General features: G+C 33.9%; 1 protein-coding gene across 1 annotated transcript in view; it reads left to right on the forward strand.

Moving 5' to 3' along the window:
* The window catches only part of RFX7 (regulatory factor X7), a 137100-nt gene that overhangs the window by 85242 nt on the left and 24010 nt on the right, over positions 1–27848 (forward strand). The window contains exons 3-4 of the mRNA XM_008063057.1: positions 10376–10458; positions 11927–12049. Coding sequence (XP_008061248.1) covers positions 10376–10458; positions 11927–12049 — 206 coding nt within the window. The remainder of the gene's footprint in view (positions 1–10375; positions 10459–11926; positions 12050–27848) is intronic.

The raw sequence follows: 27848 nt of genomic DNA on the forward strand, positions 1-27848 counted from the left end.
GTGTTTATGTTCAGATTCTTTCATCCTTTGTCTAACAGACTCTAGTCATTTCCAAAGTTACTTAGCTTGGCAACTTTTCCCCACATTCCCTTCCGTGAAGTTGTTTTAAACATTGTAACAAAATTACAGTGTTTTGCCACATTCCACATTCCATACTGGGATCCTACCACCTCTTGAATGATTTTTTTTAAATGTGCATACATAAACCAGGCTCGGAGGCTCAGCCTGTAATCCCGCTCCTTTGGGAGGCTGAGGTGAGTGGATTGCCTGAGCCCGCGGGTTCGAGACCCGCCCGGCCAGCGAGACCTCATCTCTACAATAAATCAAAAAAATGAGCTGGGCATGGTAGCGCATGCCTGTAATTCCGGTTACTTGAAAGGCTGAAGCGGAAGGATCGCCGGAGCCCAGCAGGTCGAGGCTGCGGTGGCCGGGAGCAGCCACTGCACTCCAGTCTGGGCAACAGAGTGAGACTCCAACTCAAAAAAAAAAAAAAAAAAAGTCTGAGCAAGAGCTTTAGCTGTTTCTGGAAATAATGATCCTCAGATATAATTTCACCATCAAGAATTTGCATGAAAATATTTCAGTTAAGTCCTTAATTGTAATGGTCTTAATAAGCATCAGCCCTTCCCCAATTTTGGGACTTTGTTAAAGTTAAAAAAACAAAACAAAACTGAATAACACTTGAGGAAAGTATCATAATAGGAAACAAATCACTACAGATTCCAAACGATAGAAGTCACTTTTTTATTAACATTTGAGAAGTTGTGGCTTAAGCCTGATGCTTTAGTTTTTCAAGATGGTTCCTAAAAACAGGAACAAATCTCTTAATTTAGACTGCTTTTAAACTATATTCTATGCCAATAAATAATGAGAACATATTTTCTTACCATCTGCTTGAAGGTCTTTAAGTTCTGGTAATAAGACTCTGAAAATTCTACCTAATTCTCTGCAATCCATGTGGTATATATATTGACAGTACAGACCAGATGTCCTGAGCAGACAAGTAGGAATGCCAAAAAATTAACTTAGTATTTGAAATATAGAATATTTTTTCACATATTCCTTTATTACAGAAGACAAGTAGAAAGTTACATATTTTGTTCCAAGCCAAACCTGGGGGGAAAGCTATTATTTCTGACCTATTTTGCTTAGATTAATTTTTCTCTCAAACAGAACAACTATTGTCAGAAATATTGTCTAACTTCAGTTGGATGTTGATTGCTCAGATAGGAATAGTTTCCACCCTTTTTTGCACTCACTCTGAGGAAAGTCAATGCTGTTGGAACATTGTCTCCAGTAACCTGTGGCCACGTCTGATGCTCACATGTAAAATCTAGGCACTTTTCTCTCATAGTATACTCCCTAAGTTAGTAGAGGTCAACAGGCTAAATTCTTCCTGAATTTTTTAATATGAGAATACCTTACTCTCATGTTCATTGCAGCATTATTTACAGTAGCTAAGATATGGAAGCAAGGTGTGACCATCATCAGTTGAAGAAAATATGGCATATGTACGCAATTAAACACTATTTAGCTTTAAAAAGAGGAAATCCTTTTATTTGCAACAACATGGGTGAGCCTGGAGGACATTATGCTAAGTGAAATACGTTAGGAACAGAAAGACAAATACTTCACGATCTCTCTTATATGTGGAATCTAGAAAGACTGGAACTTACTGAAGTAGAAAAAAATCATTACAGGAGACTAGGATGGGGGTTAGATTGAGAAAGGATAGAAGTATTAATCAAAGGGTACAAAGTTTCAGATAGGAGAAATAAGCTGTAGTGACCTATTGCACAAAATAGTGACTGTACTAAATAATAGTGCATTATATATTTCAGAATTGATGAAAGGATAGATTTTAAAATTTTTCACCTCAAAAAGATAAGTGTGTGAGGTGATGGGTTTGTTAATTAGCCTGATTTAAATCAAATTCCACATTGTAAGCATATATTAAAACATCACATTGTACCTGTATAAATACATATAATTATTATTTGTCAATTAAAAATAAAATTCTTAAAAGATTTTTAAGATATCTTTTTCAAGTAAAAAATTCTATACTTGTTGATAGAATTTGAATTATAAACTTCTGCCAAAGATCTGATTTATAGCACTTATATATTTTAAAATAATAACATTTATGTAATAAAAAAACCTATCACAGATATACTTTATGAAGGTTTATCACAAAAATGTATGATCTTTTTTTACTGTTACACATGTAAAAATTGATACTCAAACAGCTTTCCTAATATTTCAGAGTAAATAAGTGGCAGATCTAGAACTCAGATCCAAGCCTTCTAATTCTGTATTCTATATCTTACTATTATGTCCTACTGCTTGAGATGAATTAAGTGTGAAGGATCAGTCAATCAAGTTCAAATAGCAGCTGCTTTATTCATCTCTTTTACACATATGTCTATACTTTTGTTAACAAGTAATCAGTTACTGAATGATATGAGAGGGGACCCTAAAAAACCGGAATGAGTTTTTGGAGGGTGGGCCCTTTGTAGTACAGGCTTCTCTTGCTAGGTATGTGTTCTGGGAACCCATCTTCCTCAGTGTACCAGGTGGTGTTGTTATGAGAGGTTGTGTTCAGCTTCAGTGAATGTTTTCTTTGGGGGGGTTCTTTCAGTGCATTTGTCCATTTCTTTGGGTTATGTACACCACACTGCACTGTATTCAGCATTTTTGACCAAAAACAGCATGTCCCCATACTCCACCCTTTCTGTTCACCTGATCTCACACTGAGCAGCTCCCCCCACCCCCATGAAAAAAATCCTCAAAGGGAAATGTTTTGCTGATGTGAAAGAAGTGAAACAGAAAATGGCAGAAGCCCTAAAAGGCATCAAAATTGATGAGTTCAAAAACTGTTTTGAATAGTGGAAAAAGCGTCTTGATAGGTATATTGCATCAAATGGAGAGTCACTTTGCAGGTGACTGAAATTTAAACAAGTAAAAATAAATATACAGTTTTTTATAAATAAATTCAAGTTTTCTGGGTCCCTCTTTGTATATGAAAAGTCTCCATAAGTTCTAGATAAGTCACTGATACATTTTGCTATATGACCATCTTAAAGATAAATTACTGACTTTTTTTCTAAATTAAATTCCAACTCAGGAATATGTTTTTAATACTGAAAGTAAAAGCATTCTTTTTAACCTGTCATAAAAAGGAATCCTGTGATACATGTAGCATGAAAAATCAGTAGGGAAAGTATAAAGTATGCAATAAGTAATACTAGGACAATTAATTAACCTGGTGGACAAATTTTTATTTGGTCCTACTTTATATCTAACAAAAATAAATCCCAGCGGAATTAGACCTAAGTGTGAAAATGTTTAAGCTTTAAAAAGAAAACATAGGCTAATATTTCTGTGACACTGGAATAGGGAAAGTTTTTCAAAAATGACACGAAAAGCTCAGATTAAGAATGAAAACATAGATGTATTTGCCTGGAGATGAAAAATTTCTCTGCATCACAAGTCTTCAAAAACAAAATGAATAGACAAGCTACAACAAGGAGAAGAAATTAGCAGCATTTAAACCACTAGAAGATTAGTAGACTGATAAATATCCCCATTTTTAGATGAGCAAAAGATATGAACAGACAGTTCCTTAAACAGTGTGATTCTTCAAGTGTGAGCCTCTGAGTAGCAGTAGCAGCATCACCTGGGAACTTGTTAGGAATCTAGATTCTCAGGTCCCCACTCCAGACCAAGTAAATCAGGAACTCTGGAGGTGGGGCCCTGCCATCTTTGTTTTTACAAGCTCTCTAGGTGATTCTGATGCAAGCTAAAATTTGGGAGCCACTGTGTTAAACTCAAATGTTAAGTAAAATGAAGGGTACTCTGTTTCATCATCAATCAGAGATATAAAATAAAACAATGAATTACTTTTTTCTACCTATAAGATAAGCCAAAATTTAAAACTTAAATTTTAACAAGGATGTGGAGAAATTGTTGTATTGCCATTGGAAATATAAACTGGCCATGCCAGTTTTGGGGCGCAATTTGAATATACTCAGTAAACTTGAAGATATACATTCTTTAGGTACGTACCTTAGAAAAATGCTCACACCTGGACACAGGTGTCAAAAATAAAGGATTTTCATTTGTAGCACTATTTGGAATTACAAAACTTTGTAATAACATATTGTCTATCAGTGAAGAAATTAACAAACTGGTTTTGCTTCATACAGTACTGTTGTATATTATGTTAAAAAATTAAAGAAATCTGAAGCAAACATGACAAAAGGTTAGCATTTTAAAAATATGAATAGTGATACATAAGTGCCTACATTCTCTACTTTGTTTTAATTACTTTGTAGTTTTAAATTTTAAACATTAAATGGGTATTAAAATATTAAAAGGATTTCCAACTGGCTCTTATCTTTCAGGATACTGCCTCAAAAGTGGATTAAGTTGGACAAACTAGGATCTTCAGTCTAGTTGAGGGGTATAAGTAGACACTGGAAAATATTTTTTTAAAACAATCAGTGAATACAAATTACTGAGTATAAGCTGAATGAACAATGTCCTGAGTAAATGCTATGTCCCACAGTAAAGGAACAAACAGGCATGTGGTAGGATCACGCATACAAAACTTACTAGAGTTTAGTTTTTAACCTTTTTTTTTTTCTTTTGAATTGGAGTCTCACTCTGTTAGCCTAGGCTGAAGTGCAGTGGCATGCTCACGGCCACCACTGCCTCGACCTGCTGGTCTCTGGCAATCCATCCCCCCTTAGCCTTCCAAGCAGCCGGAACTACAGGCACGCGCTACCATGCCCAGCTAATTTTTTTAAAATTTTTATTGTAGAGACGAGGTCTCGCCAAATTGCCTGGGCTGTTCTTGAACCCGAGGACTCAGGCAGTCCACTCATTCGGCTTCCCAAAGTGCAGGGATTACAGGCTGAGCCACTGACTTTTTTTTTTTTAAGTAAAAGTTAAGCAAAAGAGAAGTATGAAGGCTATGCATTCTAAACTGGTGCTTCTTGGTCTTTTTTTTTTTTTTTTTTTAGCCCACACCCCATTTTGACAAATGTAAATATACCCTTAGTTAATACCATTTGAAATTTTGAAATAAATTAAATACTGTTCTAAAAATGAGTGGGTGAAAGCTTTTGTGATCACAGAGAGGAACCCTTTTTCTATCTCCACATTTTTATCTGCATGTATAAAAAAGGGTTCTTCAGTTTTCTCAAAAATGCTAGAGAAAAGAATTTAACTTTCTTTTATTAATCATAATAATAGGCTAGTCTATGTTGCTATAACTAAGTAAGCCTGAATAACGATGGCCTAACCACAGAAAATTATTTTCATTCAAATAATATATGCAGCAGAAATCTCTGGAGGCTGCTGCCCCACATTGTCCCTCAGGAACCCTCAGTAACAGAAATACTGATATGCTGTAGCCTCACCAGTAAAATGCTTGGCTTCCTGCATGCCACAGAGGGATAAAAAAATGGGATGACATATTGATTCTTAACTATGTCAGCTGAGAAGCGAATTACGTCACTTGCGATCTGGTTTATGGACTAATCACACAACCATAAGCCTTAGCTTAAAGGAAGCTGAGAAATGTAGGTGAGCAGATAGAATATTTGATGAGCATTGTGTCACATGTTCTCTTCACCACTTTACTTGCACCTCATAGAAAAAATTAGATATTCCATGCTACTTGTTCCTTGCATCAATGTTTGTTATCAGACAAAGCTTTAGTAGGGAAGGGGATTGAGTGGCATGATTCAAACACCAAACTCCACCTAGAACCTCCAAAAGTGATGTGATCTCGGATTACACCTTTATTATCCCCTTAATCACATGATATCAAGGAGAATTTTGAGTATGATTGTTGCTACAAGCTTTTCTCCCCAGACTGTCAAACATCAAAGCACCCTCTTGGTCATTTACAACATTTTTGTAGCATTGCTTTGTTTTCATAGCCAACGATTTAAAAAACCAGCTTCATAAACATGCTTATGAAAATGGGATGATGCCACACAAGGTCCGCTCACTTACTTGGGAGTAAACAAGGATATTTTACCAAGAATTCTCCAAAGTTATTTTCTGGAGTGTGTTTGACACCTAAGTCAAACCTTAGTTCAAAGATTCCTTTTCAGTATCATCTTGCAGAGACTGAAATGGGATAAGGAAGAGATCTTTATAAGCTTCAAGCAAGCTCTTCAACCATAATAGTATGAAATTATCAGCTAGTTTATCATTCAACAGAATAATATTTGAGGTTCCCCGTAGACTTGAAACTATTTTCAAGTCTTCAACTCAAGAAAATGAAGACATTAAAGCCCAGGGATATAGGGATGTTGATGTTTGTCATTTGAAGTTTCACTTAAGATCTTCAGTTATGTCTGCCAAATATGCAAAACTCTGTTACAAAGTATAGTTTTTTTATTGTAATAAAATATATGTAACAAAAAATTTACCATTAATGATATTTAGTACTTTCACTGTGATACTACTGCTACCTCAATCCTCAATCTAGTTCACCCCAGAAGGAGACTCTCTACCCATTAAGCCATCAGTCCACATACTCTTCTTCCCTCTGCCTTTGGCTACCACTAATCTGCTTTCTATTTCTAGAGATTTGCCTATTCTGAATATTTCATATAATGGAATCATATGATATATGTTTGGCTTCTTTCACTTAGTGTAATGTTTTCTCCAGGTTTATCCATGTTGTAGTATGTATCAGTATTTCATTTCTTTTATGGCTGAATGAAAAATTTTAAAAGTTTACATGATTGGTCTTTTCTATAGTGCTCTAAAAATCGAGCACCATTATTTTTCACTTCATAAGTTCAGCCAAATTTCTTTCTAACAACCAATGAATTTCAGCATGGAACAAAAAACTTTTATTCTTAACATTTAAACCTTTGCAAGGCATATTAAATAATCTGATGTTTAACGTACATGCCATATGATACACTTGCCTTGATAATCAAGCAAGAATGATCGCATGACCATAAGCTAGTGGTTTTCTAGACCAGTGAGCATTGTTTTGGAAGCCACTGATTGACACAGTGAATGACACAGAGTATCCAAACCCAGAAATCTTCATGGTGATCTCAACCTTGCTAGACTGAAATGCCATCAGTACAGACTTGGGTCATTTTGTTCTCATTTGCTTCAAGGAATTTAGATATTACCAATTTTAGACAATTCTCCAAATTTTTTCTTCTGAGTGTTGAACCCCCACATGCAATTGAAGCAGTAATTGAATGGTTACCTTTATAAATGTTTATTGTTTGTGTTTGGCGATTCCTAAAAGATCTAAAAATCTACCTTCCATACGACCCCACAACCCCTCTACTGAGAATATACCCGGAGGAACTCAAATCATTCCATGAAAAAGATACCTGCACACACATGTTTATTGCAGCATTATTCACAGTAGCAAAAACATGGAACCATCTGTGCTGCCCATCGAAAGAGGACTGGATTAAAAAAATGTGGTACATATATACAATGGAATATTATGCAGCTATAAAGAAGGACAAAATTATGAATTTCACGGCAACTTGGATGGACTTAGAGTCTATAATACTGAGTGACCTATCACAGAAACAGAAACAAAGAACTGAGTACTACATGTTCTCACTCATAAGTGGACCTTGAGCAATTATCATAATACTATAAGAAAAGGATTGGCAGTAGTAGGAAATTGTGGTGGGGCAGGATTGGCAGTAGTGGAAATCTGCTGGGGGGGTCACACCTCATCAACAAGGGTACATGCATAATAAACATGTATATGCCTAATCCTGAATTGTACTCCTTTAAAATTAAAAATTAGAAAAATAATAATAAATTTTCATTGTTTGAAATGGGGGTGAAACACTGAGTTTGATCTTTTTTCAACCTCTTTAAGTCATTTTTTTGGTACTTTATCCTAATTTTAGAATATCTTCTGAAATTTCTCTGTTCTGGAAATTTTTCTATATTTTCTCTAACATATTTAAATTTTGAAAACTAGAGTCCAAAATGTCTTCAACAATAATTTTATTCTTAATGATCACAAATGAAGTTTTTTTATTACATTTTCTCACTTTACCCATAATAATACATATGTTTTATTATTATACTAAATCTTTTCTGAATTTAATATGAAAGGCACTGTTGAGATCGAGTGGGTGATACTAATAATATTTGATAAAGAAGTATTTTCAAAACTATAGTAAAGACAGACTAAAGTGGGGGAGAAATTGGAGGTAGGGAAACCATCTTGTTAGACATTTTAGTAATTTTTTTTTGAGATGGAGTCTCACTCTGTCGCGCAGTGGCATGTTCCCGGCCACCGCAGCCTCGACCTTCTGCCTCAGCCTTCCAAGTAGCCGGAATTACAGGCACATGCTACCATGCCCAGCTAATTTTTGGTTTATTGTAAAGATGAGGTCTCGCCAAGTTACCCGGATGGGTCTTGAACCCACTGGCTAAGGCAATCCACTCGCCTCGGCCTCCCAAAGCACTGGGATTACAGGCTGAGCCACTGAGCCCGGCCCGACATTTTAGTAATTTAAGTATCATTGAAAATTTCTTAAGAGCAAGAACTATGTTCTTCATCTATGTTGGTTGTTTAGTCTTTGTATGATACACAATATAGGGTTCATAGTTGTCATGTCATTTGTGAAACATGGCGGAAAACAAAATGAATAAGGAAATGAGTAAATGAATTCTTATTGTTGAAAAAAAGGCAAAGACCTAGACTAATGTGGTGGCAGTGAAAATAAAGACACTAGTAAAAGATGGGGGCAAAGAGTTAAAGAGCTAACTAACAAATTGATGTGGAATGCACCAACAAAAACAGATTTAAGCAGACTCAAAAACTGAACTCTGGAAACTAGAGAAAAGATGGTAATGATAAGTAACAGTTGAGAAGTGAACGTCTCTGCTGTGTTTGTTTTCTTTCCTTTTCTTTTCTTTTGAGTTGGAGTCTCACTCTGTCGCCCAGACTGGAGTGCAATGGCACACTCTCAGCCACCACAACCCTGAACTGCTGGGCTCAGGCAATCCTTCCGCCTCAGCCGTCCAAGTAGCTGGAATTACAGGCAGGCACCACCATGCCCAACTAATTTTTTGATTTATTGTAGAGATGAGGTCTCACCAAGTTGCCCAGGCTGTCTCGAACTGGTGAGCTCAGGCAATCCTTTCACCTCAGCCTCCCAAAGTGCTGGGATTATAGGCTTGAGCCACCAGGCCTGGCCAGTGTGTTTGTTTTCTTTGAGGGGAGAGCTATACTGGGTATACCTGGCAAATTTTTAGGTATTGTAGCAAAAGTTAATTGGAAAATACCTATAGAAAATGGAATTTTAAAGATAGATTTAGGAATTATTTGCATGTAGTTAAGTCATTATGTGGATGAATTCTGAGATTACACTTTTGTGGATGAATTCTGGTGAGAGTAAGAATAGGCTCAGTTATATCATTTCAAGCTTTCTTAAAAATTGGATCTCTGTTTAAGCTGTGCTTTATTAAGTAAGACTAAATTCTGTTACCAGTAATGCCGGTAATATGTCCACATTTTCCGTTACAATGGAGTTTTGCTTGAATTAGGCCACCAAAATTTTGCTCTGGATGTTTTTATTGTAATGGGATTTGTGCCACGTTTGTGGCAAACTCAACTGGGAAAACTATAAAGAGGAATGCAGAAATTGTTTTAAAGGGTACATTTAGAGACAAAATGGCATTAGTTCCACAACAATAGTAATAGAGACTCTTACAAGTAGTTTCTCTAAATAGCAGCCACTATTGCAAACCAAACAATAATTACATCTGCATAGTCTGGAAAGGGCTGATGGTTTTATTTCAGCATTTTTAACCTCTGTTCCCTCTGCAGGTAACAGTAGCTTTATCAGTCACGTGTTCTAGATATTTGAAAATTAGAAAAGGATCCTAGAAGTCATGTCATTCATTTTACACTTGTAAGAAAATTTGCCAGAGCACTGAAGTCTGATAGCCAATTAATGATTAGGCTAAGAGTAATAAATGTTTCTCTTGACTTCTGGTTTGGTGCTTGTCCTGTGATACTGTAAACATCACCTTCTTTGAATGTGATTAAAAATCAGAAACTTGTCCAAACATTGTCCTATTATTTTATTTATACCTATAATATAAGAACTAATAGGGAAGAATCATTTTCTATTAACTTTTTATATGTAGTAAATTATCAAACAACTTAATTGCATTATTTTAGTAGTGAAGAAAGAAGCCTAGATTTTGTTTTATTTGGAAGGTGATTCATCTCATCTGGTTTAAATTTAGATAGTCATTATTTTTTAGGGAGATGGTAGTAAGTTTTGTTGGGGAAAAGGAGTGTTTTTTTTTTAAATAATCTTTCTTTTTAATCCTTTTTAACCAGCAAGAAGTTGAGAAGTTTACAGACCTAGAGAAACTCTACCTCTACCTTCAGCTGCCTTCTGGTCTCAGCAATGGAGAAAAAAGGTATATCTATTCTTGTCTTTACAATAATTACATTGTTTTTTGGTACATCCTTAGAATGTATGTGATTGTGTGTATTGTGGCTGTTTTTTGTTGTTGTTTTTTTGTTTTTTTAATGGTATTCTTAAATCATCAGAAAAAAGAATGGTAATACAATAGATCCTTTTGGTCTTTGATGATAATTGGTGAAGTGTTTATGCAGTTTTATTCATTTGTGCAACTAGGCAAATGCTATGAAATACAATTTAGGTTTTGCTTTATAAGATAGATAAATATATCTATACAGTGTGAGGAATTGCAAAAGTTTAACAAAAAACTTAAAAAAACAGATATGTATTATGAAAAATAAGGTACAAGCGTTTGTTTTTTTTTAGATTCTATCAAGAAGCACCTCATCGAATGTAGAACAGAAGATAAAGTGAAATTACCTGTAAACATGAATTCATGATAAATATAAGATGTCTTAAGTGCTTGGGGCATTATTATAGTTTCATCATTTAAGATGTTTAGGTCTCATCTAGAAAATGTGAAGAGAAGTTGTTCAGTCATTCAAGTCTTAAAAGACTTTCTTACCCTTTAAGTGTTTCTCAGAATTCATTTTATTCATATAAATTATCCTTAACCTTCTATTTCTTTAAAATTGCATAAAAACAAATGAAATAAATTATTTTACCTTTTTCTTCCTCAGACCAAATTTCATAACTGTTTTAGTCATTTTATGTTCCAGACATGAGCTCAGTATTTTCTTTGGAATTAGTAAATGAATTATTCTTATAGAGAGCTGAGGTGCTATCAGAATCAGTAGAACAGCCTCCTTCATACTATCTTCAATGTCTATTTCATGGGATTAGTTTATAAATGATCCTTCCATGTAATAAAAACCTACGCTGTTTAATGCATGTGTTAGCCTAGGGCAAGGGACCTGGCTGCAGGAAGAATTATAAGGGAAGAATTGTCTGTTCAAGATCTCTCTTGTGTGAATTCCATTATGGAGCGTAGAATGCTTTAGTAAGATTTCAAGATGATTATTTCTAGATATATCCTTTGAGAATGCTGAGCAAATAGAAATAGACAATTTTTCCATATTTTTTGTTTTAAAGTCTGATGATTTAGTAAGTGTGGGCAAATGAAAGGCAGGTAAGTGGCAAATTATTTATTTAGAGGTAATTTTGACCAAAACAAATACTTTCTGTTGTCATTGCTCTATCACCTATGCCACTTTTGACACAATGGGGAGGGATGGAGCAGGGCAGTTACTTGAGTCTAACGCTAGCTGTAGAAAATGGCTCCCAATCAAGGTGGACAATTTGTACATAGAGTTAATGGGCATCTACTATATGTCCTAAGTTTGGTTTGGCTGTTTATAGTATATTTGCACACAGTTTTTTAGTAGAACATCTAGGCTTGAGTCAAAAATTATCAATTAATTGCTGTCTGGTTCAGCTAAAACATGTTTTTATTTTGTGATTAGTGATCAGAATGCCATGTCATCTAGTCGGGCACAGCAAATGCATGCCTTTTCCTGGATTCGCAATACTCTAGAGGAACATCCTGAGACTTCACTGCCCAAACAGGAAGTCTATGATGAGTACAAGTAAGTATTATGTGTAATATGCCATGCTAATGTATTAAAGAGATAATACATAATGATTCATTTTATCATTAGTGAATATCAAGCCGATATATGGGAGTTGCACTTAGAAATTCTAGGATTCATTTCAGCTCTAAGTCTGTGTGGGTAGCATTTGTAATAAAAGATAAGATTACTGAATAAAAGGATTTCTCTAGAGTTCTTCAGGATAGTAGGAAGTTTGTCTCTGGGATTAGCAGGACAGTGGGAGGCAATAAAGAAGTTAGTGCATAAGGGAAAACTAAAACATGTTTTACTTGGAGTTTCTAAAGACCCTCTTTATTAATCCAAAACTCTGCTAATTTTTCTCCATCATAACCAAATAATATTGTGTGTGATTTAATCAAGGACAGAGGTAGTTCGGTGACTTTCACATAATAGGCACTCAATTAAACTTGGTTATACACATAATTTATTTAAACACAGAAGACAAAAGTATAGAGGCTAATGGGCCCTTCTGGATGGAGAACGTTTAATAGGTGCTTAATCTAGTATTGCCTAACATTTTTATAAGTGATTTGGAAGGGAGAATGTATTTTGGCAGAGTTCATAAAACCAAATTTGGGGAGAAAATGTCAAATAAGTGCTGTTGTTAACCAATGTAAGATCATGCAAAGGAACTATACTTATTAAGAAGATTATTGGTATCTAAAAAGCAAACTTGCTACCTTCATTCAAAATTCTTATTACCTCACCAAAATGTAAGGTAGCTGGAGGGAAGTCTAGAGAAAAATATCTGAAATGATCAAGAGAACAAAGTTAAACTGAAGAACTTTAGACTTTTTTCTCTTTAAAAGGATTAAAGCTAAGAATACGTGTGATTGAAGTTGTTCATTCCCTCAATCTACAATCTTTTGAGTACCTGCTATATGTCAGACCATGGAATAAGTTCTAGGGATACAGTAATAAGACAGACACAGCCCTGTCCTTATCAAGAATATATCTTTACAGTAAGCATAAATTCTTCATTAAATTTAAGGTAATTAAAATAGAGATAACCCTCTGAAACTTCAAAGAAGCAAATTTGAATTCAGTAAAAGGTTATAAATATCAGGCAAACGTGTGCTATGTTGAAGAAATCCTGGATTGAAGATTAAGAGAATAGATTCTGTCATTAAACTTATGTGGCCTAGGCAAGTGCTTTAACAACTCATCAGTTGGCTCATCTATAAAATGAGGTATTTGAAGATGTATGAGGTTTCTTTTAGCTCTAAAAGTTGTCTGAAGTAGGAAATGTTGAAAAGCTAATTATCCAAAGATGTCTTGCTGGTTTCCCAAAAGGCAAATTGGGCAAACAGATGCATGGCATTTCCATAATGAACTAATGAAGGAACACAGGATACTTACAAATTTTTTGAATTGATGGCCTTCATCTGCACAACCCTTCATATCACCATTAGAGACAGCACCCTGCTTTCGCAGAAGTATGATCCTGGCCCATGAAAACAGTCCTTATTGTCTTAAAAAATTATCTTCCTTGGGCAAGGCATGGTTATATCTTTCTGAATTACATGTTTCTGAATTTTTCCTCGGAACTTTTTTCTGACATTTCCTTAAATCCTTTCTTTCTTTCTTTCTTTCTTTTTTTCCTGAAAAGCTTTCCTAAATGAAAGCGACCCAAAACTTCACATTGTTTGGGGGGAGCTGTGAGAGATAACAGGTTTGAGCACTTAATTAATCTGCAGTTCAGTATAGAGAACAGAGATAAAAGAAAGTGATTTAGAGAGACTAAAAGTTTTAAAAGGAAGTAGTAGGTAAGGGAAGTTTTTGGTAATGGCATGATTAAGAAAGAAATACCAGTTCTTTTCATGGAATCAGAGATAATTGCACTAATGATAATTAGTATAGTACTATACACAAAGTATCTGAGTCTGAGTATTTTAGTTCAAAAAAAATTCTCTAATATACCTTATTTACTGCTGTATTCCCCACATAATAGGCACTAATTTTATATTTAGAGTGATTAGAATGGAATATAGTCCCTAGAATCTGATTAGAATGGAGTCTGATCCCTGATGTTTGTAGATGAAAATATTGAAACCCAGAGAAGACAAGTGATTCTCCCAGTGTAACAAAACTAGTTAGGAACAGATCTAAGACCAGAACTCAGATTTCTTGAGTGGCTCATAATAGGTGAGAAGGCATACTTTTTAAATTTGAGTAATAGCAAGCTGAGTAGGAAATACTGGACAAGTAAGAAATACTACTAGTATTATTTGGCTAGGACTTCTACTTAGTGTGGATAAATAAGCAGCTCAAGTGTGAGTTAGTTTACATACAATGAGTATATGTGCATACAAATAATATGGGTATTGTAAGAGGTACAGCATAATAACATGTCTTGTTAAGAAGAAAGTATGTTGGTGTCTTTACAGAATTATGACATGTAGAAGCTTCACGCTATTCTCTTATTTAGTTGTATATTGCTTAAAACCATAGTTTGCCATTTGGGTTTAAATAGTTTGAGGGATATGAAAAATGTAGAACAACTACAGGAAAGCAAAAAGTATTAGAAAATTGATATTTGGTTTTTAAAAATTATGATGTCTAAAGAAAACAAATGGGAGTATAGCTACATAAATATATTTTAAGATTAAGAGTTTTATTTACATTACAGAAAGAGAGCTTTTCAGTTAGGCACAAAATAACACTTCGTGCCAGTAAAGATTTTTTTTAGAGAAATTTTGTCCTTACCTAAAGGCCTTTTAGATATTCATTATCCCATTTGGTGTGCCTAAATGAAATCTTCTGGGTAAAAATTTAACATATGCTGACCAATCCTAAATTGTTTCTGTTCTATATATTCACTGGAAAAAAGATGTTATTAATTTGAAATATACCTTTATTTTAAGCTAGTCCTGTTGTATATAAACCATTTTATAATTCACTACAGTGATATTTAGATGTATTTGTGTGAAAATCAGTCCCTTCAATAGCCAATAAAATCAAAATAAAATCAAAATTCCTTTGAGGAAAAAAATGAAGGGGTAATCTAAGATAATAATGTCTGACTTCTTTTAACTGAATTTTCATACTAAAGATATTACTAGAACTAAAAAACTTTAAGAAACTTTTGGCATGCAGTTTAATTTACACATGATTGTGAGCATTTTTATTTGTTAAATTCTAATAACCATCTTGTGTTCATAAATGATCATTATTGTGTGTATTTTTTATATTTCTAATTACAAAGTTATTTATATTCAGCATGAAAGTTTTGGCGAATAGTTATAAATGTATAAGGAAGAAAAATAGCACCAGTAATCTCATTACCTGAAAAATAACCACTTTGCCTTATTTCCTTTTGGTTTCTCTCATGCCTTCTTTTATGTATCTACTGTATTCTTCTTGTTGTTTAGCCAAATTTGGCCCCATTGTTTATGCAGTTCTTCGGGGGAGAGTAGTTGCAAATAACACTGCAGTGAGTGTCCTTGACTATGTAATTTAGCGTAAATTATCAAAACTGGGATTACTAACTAAACATAATTGTTATTTTTTTATTAGTCACTATATCCATTTCTTTCTGGTGTGTGTGTTCTTATCTTTTACATGTCTATTTCTAAATAATTCTGAATCTTTATATATTAAAGACATCAATATTAAAGTGTAAATGGTTTTCCAGGATTGCTGTTTGTTATTTAATTTTAGTTGAATTTTTAATAAGTAGACTTATCTGTGTAAATTCATCACAGCTTGTAACATTGCTATTATGCTTAGAGAGAGAGAACTTCCCCATGCCACTAGCTGCTGAATTCTCACCTGTATTTTTCCTACATAATTTTTTATTTTAGTTTTTATATATCACCTTTTAGGTTCATCTGCTACTTATTTTGGTAAATCCTATTAAATAAGGCACTTACTTGAATTCTTTCTGAATGAATAACTAATTATTCTTGCCCTTTTATTGGATAATTTTTCTCTCAACACAAATCTGTAATACAACTATCATCTTACTAAATAAAGCCTTCTGGACTCAATATTCTTTCTTTATATTCTTTGTTCTTATGCCAGTATCATACCATTGAAGTATTTTAGCTTTTACATGTTTAAATAGATGATAGGACCAGTCTTTCCTCCTTATCCTTCTCTTTCACAGTTGTCCTTGATTTTATTTTCTGACCAAATTTTAAATATGAAGTTGAAAATCACTTTTTTAATTTTAAAAAAAGAAACCCCAAAGGGATTTTGATTCAAGTGCATTAACTGTGAAAATTTATTTTACAAAAATTAAATTCAGATTAGAAGTAGGTTTCTTAATTTATGTCTTTCTTTCATGCCCTTCAGTAAGTTTTGCTTTTTTCCTTCAATTAAGTCCACTTATTTTCTTATTTAGTTTATTCTTGTGTAGTTTTTTATTGTTACTTATATTATAAAAAGTATATTTTCCCATCTTACTGTGGTTTTGTTTGTTTTATAGGAACTTCACAGATGTCTGTTATTTGTGTTGTACATTTTATAATTACCAATTTTTATTTAGGTTTTCTTTTTCAATTGTTACTTTTGACTTTTCTGGATAGTTTAACCTATGTATCTTCTTCATTGTCTTTATTTTGTTATTACATTTAATAGACTTTCCTGCCAATTTTAAATATAGCAATGATAGGCATCATTTCCTCTCACAGTGAGTTGACTGGTGTTAAGGATGTTATCATTTATAGTTGGCAAAGACTTTATTTTTTAATGAGTAATGGATATTGAAATTCCTCAGATTTCTTTTTTTGGCATCTATTGAGATTATTTTTCAGTACTTCTTTGAGCTATTGATGTGATGTATTTTATAAAGATATTACCTAATATAAACTCCTCTTTCTCCTCACGTCAAGATGTGTAAACTTGTAGTGTATCATTGAGTTCTATTTTCAAGTGTATTGTTTAGGATCTTTGCATCTATATTCATAAATGAGTTTGGTCTGAAATTTTCTCTTTTTTGTGCTATCTTTGTCAGGTTTTGATATCAGGGTTAGGCCAGCTTCGTAAAATGAATTGGAACTCTTTCCCTAATTTTCTGTGCTCTGGAACAGTTTATATAGCATGGGACTTATTTATTCTTGAAAGTTTTAAAGAACTCAACTATAAAACCGTCTAGGCCTGGAGCCTTTATTGGAGGTAATTCTTTGACAATTTTTTGTGTTTTATTCTAGTTAGGTTTTTACTTTGTTCATCCATTTTGATCATTTGTTTTTCCTGGAATTCATTTATATTTTCAAATGTATTAGCATAGGATTATATGTATTATTCTCTCATAAGTTTGATATCTTCTGTACCTGTTACATGCTTTTTCATATTTCTAGTTTTGTGCATTGTATTTTTATTTTTCATATTTTACTTAGCCTAATTTTTTTTTGTTTTTGTTTGTTTAAGACAAAAATATCAGATATGTCTGTTTTATTTTCTTGCCTGTTTTTTCATTTATTAGGTCCCTCTATTTTTGTTCCTTCCAATTTTCTTGGGGTTTTTCTTACTCTTTAAATGGAATGCTTACTTTGTCTTCATTCTTTCATATTTAAATGTGAACATTTATATCTATGAATTTGTCTCTGATTATAGTTTTGGCTGTATCCCATTAGATATGGATATTCATTATAATTGGCATTATTTTCTAATAGTGTGGAATTATACTTTTGCTCTCTTTGACCCGAATTAGTTAGAAGTAGTTTTTTACTTTAATTTTTCATGTGTTTTAGGGAGTTTGTTTCACTTTGTTTTGTTTTATACTTATTATTAATTTCTAGTTTATTATATTGTGGTCAGAGAATGTGGCCTAATTTCTTATTTTTAAATTGAGGTTTGATTTCAATCTAACAATTTGTCAGTTTTTATAAATATTTCTGGACATTCTTTTTATATCATGTTGTATACTCCATTAATTCCACTAAATCCAGTTTTTAATATTTTTCAAATCCTCCAAATTCTGCCCCAAATTTTTTCTTTTTGTCTGTTTAATCAGTTGAAGATGACTAGTGTGTTTATCTCCCACAAAAAATGATGCTTCTCACAGTACCTTATAGTATTTTTAATGAACTTTGCTTTAGAGATTTCAGGGCTGTTTGATACAAAAAGTTTCATGATTTTATATACTTTAATTAGAGTTTTTGCCTATTGTCAACAAAAAAAAAAAAAGGTTGTGTCATACTTAGTGTATTTTGCCTTGAATTTTCCTTTATCAGTGTTTGTGAGCTGTTCTGGATGTCTATCTGATACTTATATTTGTGCATCCTTCTATTTTTACCATTCTGTCATTTTGTTTTAGGTGGCTTACATCATTATGTTTCTAAATTTTCATCTAAAATTGTCCCTGATCTTGAAATCTGACCAATAGAAGATGCTGGTATTATACAAACACATAGCAACAGAGGCAATAGTTGCTCCTTTTACCAGCTGCATGATGGAAAAGCACAAACATTAAATTTTTTTTTTAGTTGGAATCTCACTCTGGTCTCCCAGACTGGAGTGCAGTAGCTTGCTCACGGCCAACACAGCCTCGACCTGCTGGGCTTAAGTGATCCTCCCATCTCAGCCTTCCAAGTAACTGGAAACAGACACACGCCACCAGGCCCTGCTAAAGCATTAATCTTAGATGGATTTCTTACCAATGACATATAGCCTGTTTTAATGGCTCTGAACATCTGTTTGCTTTCATTTTGGGTAGAATATGTAATTATTAATGGCTGCATGTTTTTCTATAATATGAATCATGAATCTACACTTCAGTTAGGCAAATGGATTAATTTAGCCTTTTGGTAATACAAACAATGATGCTATGAGTGAACATACACACATGTTAGTATCATAGTAAAATTTTAATATATGAAATTATTAGGTCAGGTGTGGTGACTCACACCTGTAATCCCAGCACTTTGTGAGTCTGAGGTGAAAGGATTGCCTGAGCCCAGGGGTTCGTAACTATCCTGGGCAACTTGGCAAGACCTCATCTCTACAATAAACAAAAAATTAGCCAGGCATGGTAGTGCACACCTGTAGTTCCAGCTACTTGGAAGGCTGAGGCAGAAGGATCACCTGAGCCCAGCAGGTTGATGCTGGAGTGGCTATGAGCGTGCCACTGCGTCCAACCTGAGCAACAGAGTGATACTGCGACTCAAAAAAGTGTCTAAGGTTTTGTGCATTTGTAATTTGAATAGAAGTTGTTTAACATGTAGAGCTTTGAAGTTTTGTTTTGTTTTGTTTTTCTTTCATTTTCTATCTTGTCTCTGCTTCTTAACTCTGTGTTTGTATTGTTGTCATTAGTTTCTTTATCTTCATGTTGGAAATATTCTTCCTATGTCTGGTAATATTTTTGTTATCTGTTCATATTTCAATGTGGCAGACAAAAAGAAAAGAAAAGAAAAAACTTGTGGAAGTTCCATGGGTAGCCAAAGTTTGTCTGCTATTGAGTTTTACTTTTAAGTTGTCAAGCTATATATAGGGAGATATCTAAACAACAGTATGTTCTCCAGGGATCAGAGAGTCCTTGGAACTTCTACTGCAATGGGGAGCAGGGGAACACACTGGCTGCTTATAGCAGTTCTGGACCCTGGTCAGGGAAGGGTTCAGAGAATAGTTCATTTGGAACATAGTTCATTTGGAGAAATAGACTATTCAATTAATAGACTTTCAACCAATCTATATTCCCACTGTGTTCCCCCTTCCAACTATTAACTACCACCCAAACTAACTTTAGTTTCCTCCTCACTTTTGTGGTCTGCTAACTCCTGTTGATACCTAATTTCTCCAGTGGTTAAGCTTGTTCCCCTGCCTAGTTACAGAGGAGGTGATACCTGACTGCTGTTATTCTGTACCTGTGGGGATGGGAATATTTATTCCTTAAGTTGATTTTTTAAAATGTGGCCTGTACATCACGTTTAACCAAAATCCTTCTTTTATTTTGGCATTTGGCAATGCAGCACACATGATTATGTAATATCTCAAGTTACAACCTAAGTCAGAGTTACTTTTAGGTTTCTGAGACATTTGTCAGTAGAAGCCGTAAAGGTGTCTTAACTTGGTCACCTCTCATTCACTTTGCAAGTTGTATATTCTGTCGTCACTAAAATTATTTAGTGAAGTTTCTTAATAATTCAAGTGAATTTGATAGGATACTATAGTAAAAATATTCAAAAGGTACATGTAAAACTTGTAAGTTAACTTTATTAATTGTGTTAATTTCTCTCTGGAAGAAATTAATCAACCAAACATCATATAAAATCCCTGCATGTATTTGGAAAACCATGTTATTTACTTCTTTTCCTTCCCTGTTTCCTTCAGGCATGCTCCCTTTCCCCATAACCTGCCATCCCTCAGCAGTGGTAGTATTGAATTCCTAAATACTTGGTTAAAAATTGAGTTCCAGGTGTCTTGGTTTAAAATTTGTTTACTGAAACTAAGTGAGTTTCTAACAAGTCTCCTTTTACCTAGCTCTTAGAAGCTCTTCCCTGAAGCCTTCTTCATTTAGTAGCCAGAGTAGATGACCAGTATTTACCTAGTAGTGTACCAGTTATCTCTTTCTTAGAGCTCATAGATAGCCTAAAAAGGAGAGAGAAATTATATAAATAAACTTGTCACTTTAGAGCAGTAGTCTTGGCTAAAAATTGGAATTACCTGAAGAACTTTCAAAAATAATATCATTGTCTAGTTGCCACCTTCAAAATTTTCTGATTCAATTCATTTGGGAAACAACTGAGTACTGGAATTTTTAAAGTGTTTCTGATGTGAAGCCTGATGTGAACCCAAGATTGATACCTACTACCTCTCAGTCAAGGTTGGTTTAGCCCCCCAGGGAATATTAGGCAACATCTGAAGACATTTTTGGTATCAAAATAGGCAATGCTATAGGCATCTAGTGGGTGAAGGCCAGGGTTGCTGCTGAACATTCTACAAAATACAGGACAACCCTCCACGACAAGGAATTATCCTATCCAAAATGTCAGATTGTGTTGCTATTGGGAAACCCTGCTTTATAGGATATGTAGCCAATTAACATTTCATTGAAGCTCTTAGTATGTCTCTGAAATTTGACTGTTCAAGCAGATATTCTGTAGTGAATCTAGGCTATACTACTGGAGACTTTTTTTTTAGGATGAAAGACATATAGTTCTAGAGTGGAAAAAATGTTATTTCACTTGTATTGATAATAGTGATATGACTGATATTTTAAGTCTCTTTAAAACTGTGAATGTCCTTAATTTTTCCTTAATATTTATTTGTTGTGTGGATGATGGACTAGTAGTAAAGAAGTACTTACATAGTAATACACTACGTCCTCTCTTATAAAGCTGGTTAATTAAATTAGCTATTTGTCACAAAATGAAAAATAATCAAGATCTTTTATTTCATTGCATATTAGATGACCCCTTTTAACACATAGCTGCTTTGATGGTTGGAAATGAGTTAGTTTGATAAAATAAAATTATTTAACATTTAATTAATATTTTTACATATTTATTTTTATTTATTTCCATTTAGCTTCAGAAATTTGGAGGGAAAGAACACTAATAGCAACTTTCTGTAGTGTAAGGAATATGACTTATTGTTGTCTGGGTTTAAGCTCTTTATTATTCTGTAGATAAGAGAAAGAAAGATACCTATGTGGTCAAGTTTCTAGACAGCCCAACTTGGGCTATCCTAACTTGGAGTCTCTTCTCCCTGACCCACTATGTGCTACACGCCTAGTGTGTTTTTGCAATAAAATTTAAGATATAACATAGACGCTATAGTGTTTTTATTTGACCCTGCTAGATAAGCCTTTGTGTTTAGGTTGTATTAATATGTTTAAATAGAATCAACTTGCTAAAGGATAGGGAAGTAAAAAGATGTGTAAGCAAATACATCTTTAAAGGTATTTAAACTGCAAACAGTTTAGGCCCCTGTCGCCTATGTAAAAGGAGAAGCAGTTTACTCTGAGCTCTGTCATAAGGTCAAGTATACCAGTGGTGAATAAGCTACAGGAACAAAGTCCTCTGATCGGGTTTTAATTTTGGTGAATTCCAGTTTACTTATTCTTTGTTTGCTTGTGCTTTTAGGTATCTTTTCTAAGAAACTATTGCCTTATCAAAGATCATGCAGATTTTACACTGTTTCCTTCATGTTTTATAGTTTTTAGTGCATACATTTGGATCTTTGAATTTTTAGTTATTTTTTAAATATGGTATGAGATAGGTACCCAAAGTTGGTGTTTTTGTTGTTGTTGTTTTGCACATGTGTTTCTATTGTGCTAGCATTATTTGTTGAAAAGACTGTTTTGCCAGGAGTGGTGGCTCATACCTGTAATCCCATCACTTTGGGAGGTAGAGACAAGAGGATAGCCTGAGCAACATGGTGAGACTTCGACTCTACAATAAATAAAAAAGTTAGCTGGACATTGTGGCTCACGCCTGTAATTCCAACTACTTGGAAGGCTGAAGCAGAAGGATCACCAGAGCCCAGCAGGTCAAGGCTGCGATCACAGTTCTACTGCACTCCAGCCTGGGCGACAAAGTGAGATTCCGACTCATAGATTAGTTAGATGATTGATAGATGGAGAGATAGATAGATACTCTGATTCATTCATTCAAAGGTAGATAGAGGACAGAATGAGACTCCAACTCATTCATAGATAGATGATAGATAAGATGAATAATGTTGTCTTGGGCCTTGGTGGTAGAAATAGAGGTGGTAGGAAGTAGGATGGAGGACAGACAAACAGTTTCCTCCCCCCTTGAATGGTCCTGTCACCCTTGTGATAACTCAGTTGACCATAGGCATATGGACTTATTTCTGGATTCTGAATTCTGTTTCATTGCTGTATATATATCTCTTTGTGTTGGCACTAACTAATTATACTATCTTGGTTATCTAGCTTTGTAGTAAGCTTTGAAATTAAGATGTATGTCTTACAACTTCATTCTTTTTTAGAATTATTTCAACTCTTCTGGGTTACTTGAATTTTCATGTGGATTTTAGCAGCATCTTGTTAATAAGTCTTCTATAAGGAAGGCAATTAGAATTTTCTTAAGTATTGCATTGAATCAGTAGATCAGTTTGGGAGTATTGTCATCATAATAATATTACATCTTCCGGTCTTTGAACATGGATATTTTTCTGTCAACTTGGATCTTCTTTCAAGGATGTTTCAAGGTTTTCATGGACACTTTTTACTCTTCTTTTGTTAAATTTATTCATAAATATTTTATTCTTTCTGATGATATTATAAATTGAATTACTTTCTTAATTTCTTTTTTTTTTTTTTTCTTTGACTTGGAGTCTCACTCGTCACCCAGGCTGGAGTGCAGTGGTGTGCTCACAGCCACCCCAGCGTTGACCTGCTGGGATCTGGTGATCCTTCCACCTCAGCCTTCCAAGTAGCCAGAGCTATAGGCGCACACTACCACACCCAGCTAACTTTTTTTTTTTAACTGTAGAAATGAGGTCTCACCAAATTGCCCTGCTGGTCTCCTACCCGCGAGCTCAGGCAATACACTTGCCTCGGCCTCCCAAAGTGCTGGGATTACAGGCTGAACCACCAAGCCCGACCCTTAATTTCATTTTTTGATTGCTTGTCAGTGTATAGATATAAGACTGAGTTTTGTATATTGATCTTGTATCCTGCAACCTTGGATATAAGGTCAATTTTTTTTAGCCCTAATTATAGGTTTCAGTGTATTTCTTAGGATTTTCTATATACTTCATTTGAAAATATAGATAATTTTACATCTTTCTTTCTAATCTGGATGTCTTTTATTTTCTTACCCAAATTCCCTGGCTAGAATTTCAAGTACAATATTGAATGTTGAGAGTGTCTTTTGCCTGATATGGAAGGAAGACTTTTCAATCTTCCACCATTAAGCATGTTAGCTGTGAGTTTGTCTTAGTTGATCTTTATTAGTTAAGGGATTTATATCTTATTAGTTTGTTGGATATTTGTCAAATATTTTTTCTGCCTCTATTAAGATGATCATAGCAGGGTTTTTTAATGTTATTAATATAGTACTTTACATTATTGATTGTGTATGTTGTACTCATCTTGCATTTCTGGAATAAATCACACTTAGTCATAGTGTATAATTTATTATATATGCTACTAGATTCAGTTTGCTGGTATTTTGTTAAGGATTTTTGCATGTATATTTATAAGATATATAGATCTGTAATTTTCTTTCTTGTGATATCTTTCATTTTGGCCTTAATATAAGTTTGGGAATATTCCCTTTTCTTCTATTTTTATGTAAGAATTTATAAAAGGCTGGTATCACTCTTTAAACATTTGGTAGAATTCACCAGGGAAGCCAGATGGGCTGGGCTCTTTGTAGATACTTTTTACATTGCTAGCTTAACCTCTGTTGTAGGTCAGACTGTCTATTTCTTCTTTCATTTATTTTGGTAGTTTGTGTCTATGAATTTTGTTCATTTCATATGGATATCCAATTTGTTGGCATACTGTTTTTCATAGTATTCTCTTTATTTTCTTTCTGTAAGGGCAGTAAGTAATGCCTATTCTTTCATTCCTGATTTTAGTTGAGTCTTCTTTTTTCTCAGTAAGTTTAGGTAAATATTTGTCCGTTTTGTTTATATTTTCATAGAACCAATTTGTGTGTTTTAATTTTTTTCTAATATCTTTCTGTGCTCTATTTCATTGCTTTCATTTGAATCATTATTTTGTTCTTTTTGTTTATTTTGGGTTTAGTTTTCTCTTATTATTCTAATTTCTTAACCTGTAAGATTCAGTTACTGATTTGAGACCTTTTTAATGTAGGCACATGTAGCTATAAATTCCTTTCTAAGCACTGCTTTTACTACATCCTACACATTTTGATATGGTATGCTTTCATTTTTATTTATCTGATGTATTTTCTAATTCCTCTTGTGGTTTCTTCTTTGGCCCATTGATTATTTAGGAATTTGTTCTTTAATTTTCACATATTTGTGAATTTCCGTTTCCTTAGTTACTGATTTCTAATTTGATTGCATCATGGTCACAGAACACACTTGGTATTATTTCATTATTTTTTAATGTATTGAGGCTTGTTTATAGCCCAACTCATGATCTAACTTGGAGAATATTTCATATACATTTGAGAAGAATATTTTTTCTGCTGTTGTTGGGTGGTGGAATGTTCTATAGGTATCTGTTAGGTCTAATTGGTTTCTAGTGTTTCTCAAGCCATCTGTGTCCTTGTTGTGCATCTGCTTAGTTTTACCCATTATTGTAAGTGCAGTATTGAGTTCTACTATTATTGAATTCTTTTTCTTCATTTACTTTGTCAACTTTTGTCTCAGGTGTTTTGGAGCTCTATTTGTTGCATAAAAGATTATGATTCTTAGAACTTCTTGATGGATTGATCATTTTAGTATGAAATAATGTCTTTGTCTCTAGTAACAGTTTTGTCTTAACTTTTTCTCTGTTATTCATATAACCATTCCAAGTTGTCTCTCAGTTGCTCTTTGCATAGTAAATCTTTTTTCTGTTCTTTCACTTTTAACCTGTTTGTGTCTTTGAATCTAAAGGATGTATGTATGTAAAGAACATATAGTTGGATCATATTTTATTTTAAATCAATTCTGCCTATCCCTCCCTTTTAATTAGATTTACTTAGATTTGATTACTGATAAGGTAGGGTTTACATTTGCCATTTTGCTGTTTGTTTTCTATGTGCCTTTTGTCATTTTTTTGTTACTCTACATTAGGTGGGGTCTTCTAGGGACTCCACCGCACAAGTGAAATAGTGACAGTTCTTTTGGATGAGGCTTTGCAAGAGCTCCAGATACATTGTTTATTTTAGTGATCACCAGACCACACTGGGAATATAGGCTATTAGTTTTTTGTTTTTTTGAGTCACAGTCTCACTCTGTTGCCCAGGCTGGAGTGCAGTGGCACAATCATGGTTCACCACTGCCTTGACCTCCTTGGCTCAGGTGATCCTTCCACCCCAGCCTCCTGAGTAGCTGGTACTACAGGCACGTGCCACCATGTTTGGCTAATTTTTTAATTTTTTTTGTAGAGATGGTATCTCATTGTGTTGCCTAGGCTGGTCTCAGAATCCTGGGCTCAAGCAGTCCTACTGCCTCAGCCCCCAAAGTGCTGATATCACACCACTATTAGTTTTCTGGAGAATGAGGGATCAGACTAGGGCAAGTTAAAATAGCAAAAAGCTATTCTTACTGTGATACAGCCATTTTTCTCCAGTTTGCTGCAAACCTTTGGTTAATTTCCAGAGTTCTGAAAATTAGTATTTCAGTTTTTCCATTGTGTTAGGAAGAGTGAATTTCAGGATCTTTACTACATAAGTCATAGATATCATCAAACTGTGGAATTTAAATTCATGAATGTAAAAGAATGAGTTATATTCAGTTCTAGTTGCCACACGTAATTCAAAAATTAACTAAAATGATCCAGCAAATGAAATAGCCATCAAAAGAAATAAAAACCTGGAAGATAAAAACCTTTATAAAAAGTTTCTGAAGACTTTCTTAAAGTCTATAAAAAGTATAAACTATGAAAAAGACTCGTTCTAAATTGTACTTAATGTTTCTCACTGCTACTGAATAAAGCTCAAAACCTTCTGTTTTTTCAGGGAAGGCAGACTTACACAGTGGAGAAAGATTGGACTTTGAAAGTACCCATATATAAGTCTGAGTCCTAATTTGGACATGTAGTGATATTTGTAACCATAGGCAAGTCCTTAACCTTTAAAATTTGCCTGCTGTTCCTTGGTTCAAACTATATATACAAACTAACTGAAAAAGAAATCAAGGCAATCTCATATATGATAGCTACAAAAAAGATAACTAAAAATAAATGTAACCAAGAAAGGCAAAAGTTCTATACAAGAAAATTACAAAACACAGAGTAAAGAAATCAAAAAAGCAAATACAAACAAATGACACACTCATGGGTACAAGAATTAATATTGTTAAAATGACCTAACTACCCAAAAGAATCTGTAGATCTAGTGCAATGCCTATCAAAATTCAGTGCTACTCTTCACAGAAATTTAAAAAAAAAATCTTTAACTTTATGTAGAACCACAAAAGACCCCAACTAGCCAAAGCATTCTGAGCAAAAATAACAAAACTGAAGACATCACACTGCTAGATTCCAAAATATACTACAAAGCTATATTAACAAAAGCAGCACAGTACTGATGTGAAACAAGACGCATAGACCAGTGGAATAGGATAGAAAACCCAGAAGTAAATTAACAAATGAAAACAAATTGATTTCTGACAAAGGTGCCAAGAACATTTATTGGGGAAAGAATAGTCTTTTCAGTAAATAGTGCTGGGGAAACTGCATATCCATATGCAAAATAATGAAACCAGACCCCCACCTCTCACCACATACAAAAATCAACTAAAAATAGATCAAAGCATAAGCATAAGGTCTGAAACTATAAAACTAGTGAAAAAAAATTGAGGAAACATTTCAGGACATTACTTCTGGGAAAAAAGATTTATTAATAAGACCTCAAAACACAGGCAACAAAAGCAAAAATAAACCAATAGGATTATATCAAACTTAAAAGCTTCTGTATAGCAAACTAAGAAGTCAGCAGAATGAAAAAGATAACCTACAGAATGGGAGAAAATATTTGCAAACTGTTATCTGACCAAGGGTTAATATCCAGAATATACAAAGAATTCAGACATCTCAACAGAAAAAAAAATCTGATTTAAAAATGGGCAAAGAATATAAGTAAACATTCCTCAAAAGAAGACATACAAATGGCCAACAGGCATATGAAAAAATTAACATCATTAATGTTCAGAGAAATGGAAATCAGAACCACAATGG

Source organism: Carlito syrichta, unplaced genomic scaffold, assembly GCF_000164805.1.
Source record: "Carlito syrichta isolate Samal-C Ts95f unplaced genomic scaffold, Tarsius_syrichta-2.0.1 Scaffold306510, whole genome shotgun sequence".
Taxonomy (NCBI): Eukaryota; Metazoa; Chordata; class Mammalia; order Primates; family Tarsiidae; genus Carlito; species Carlito syrichta.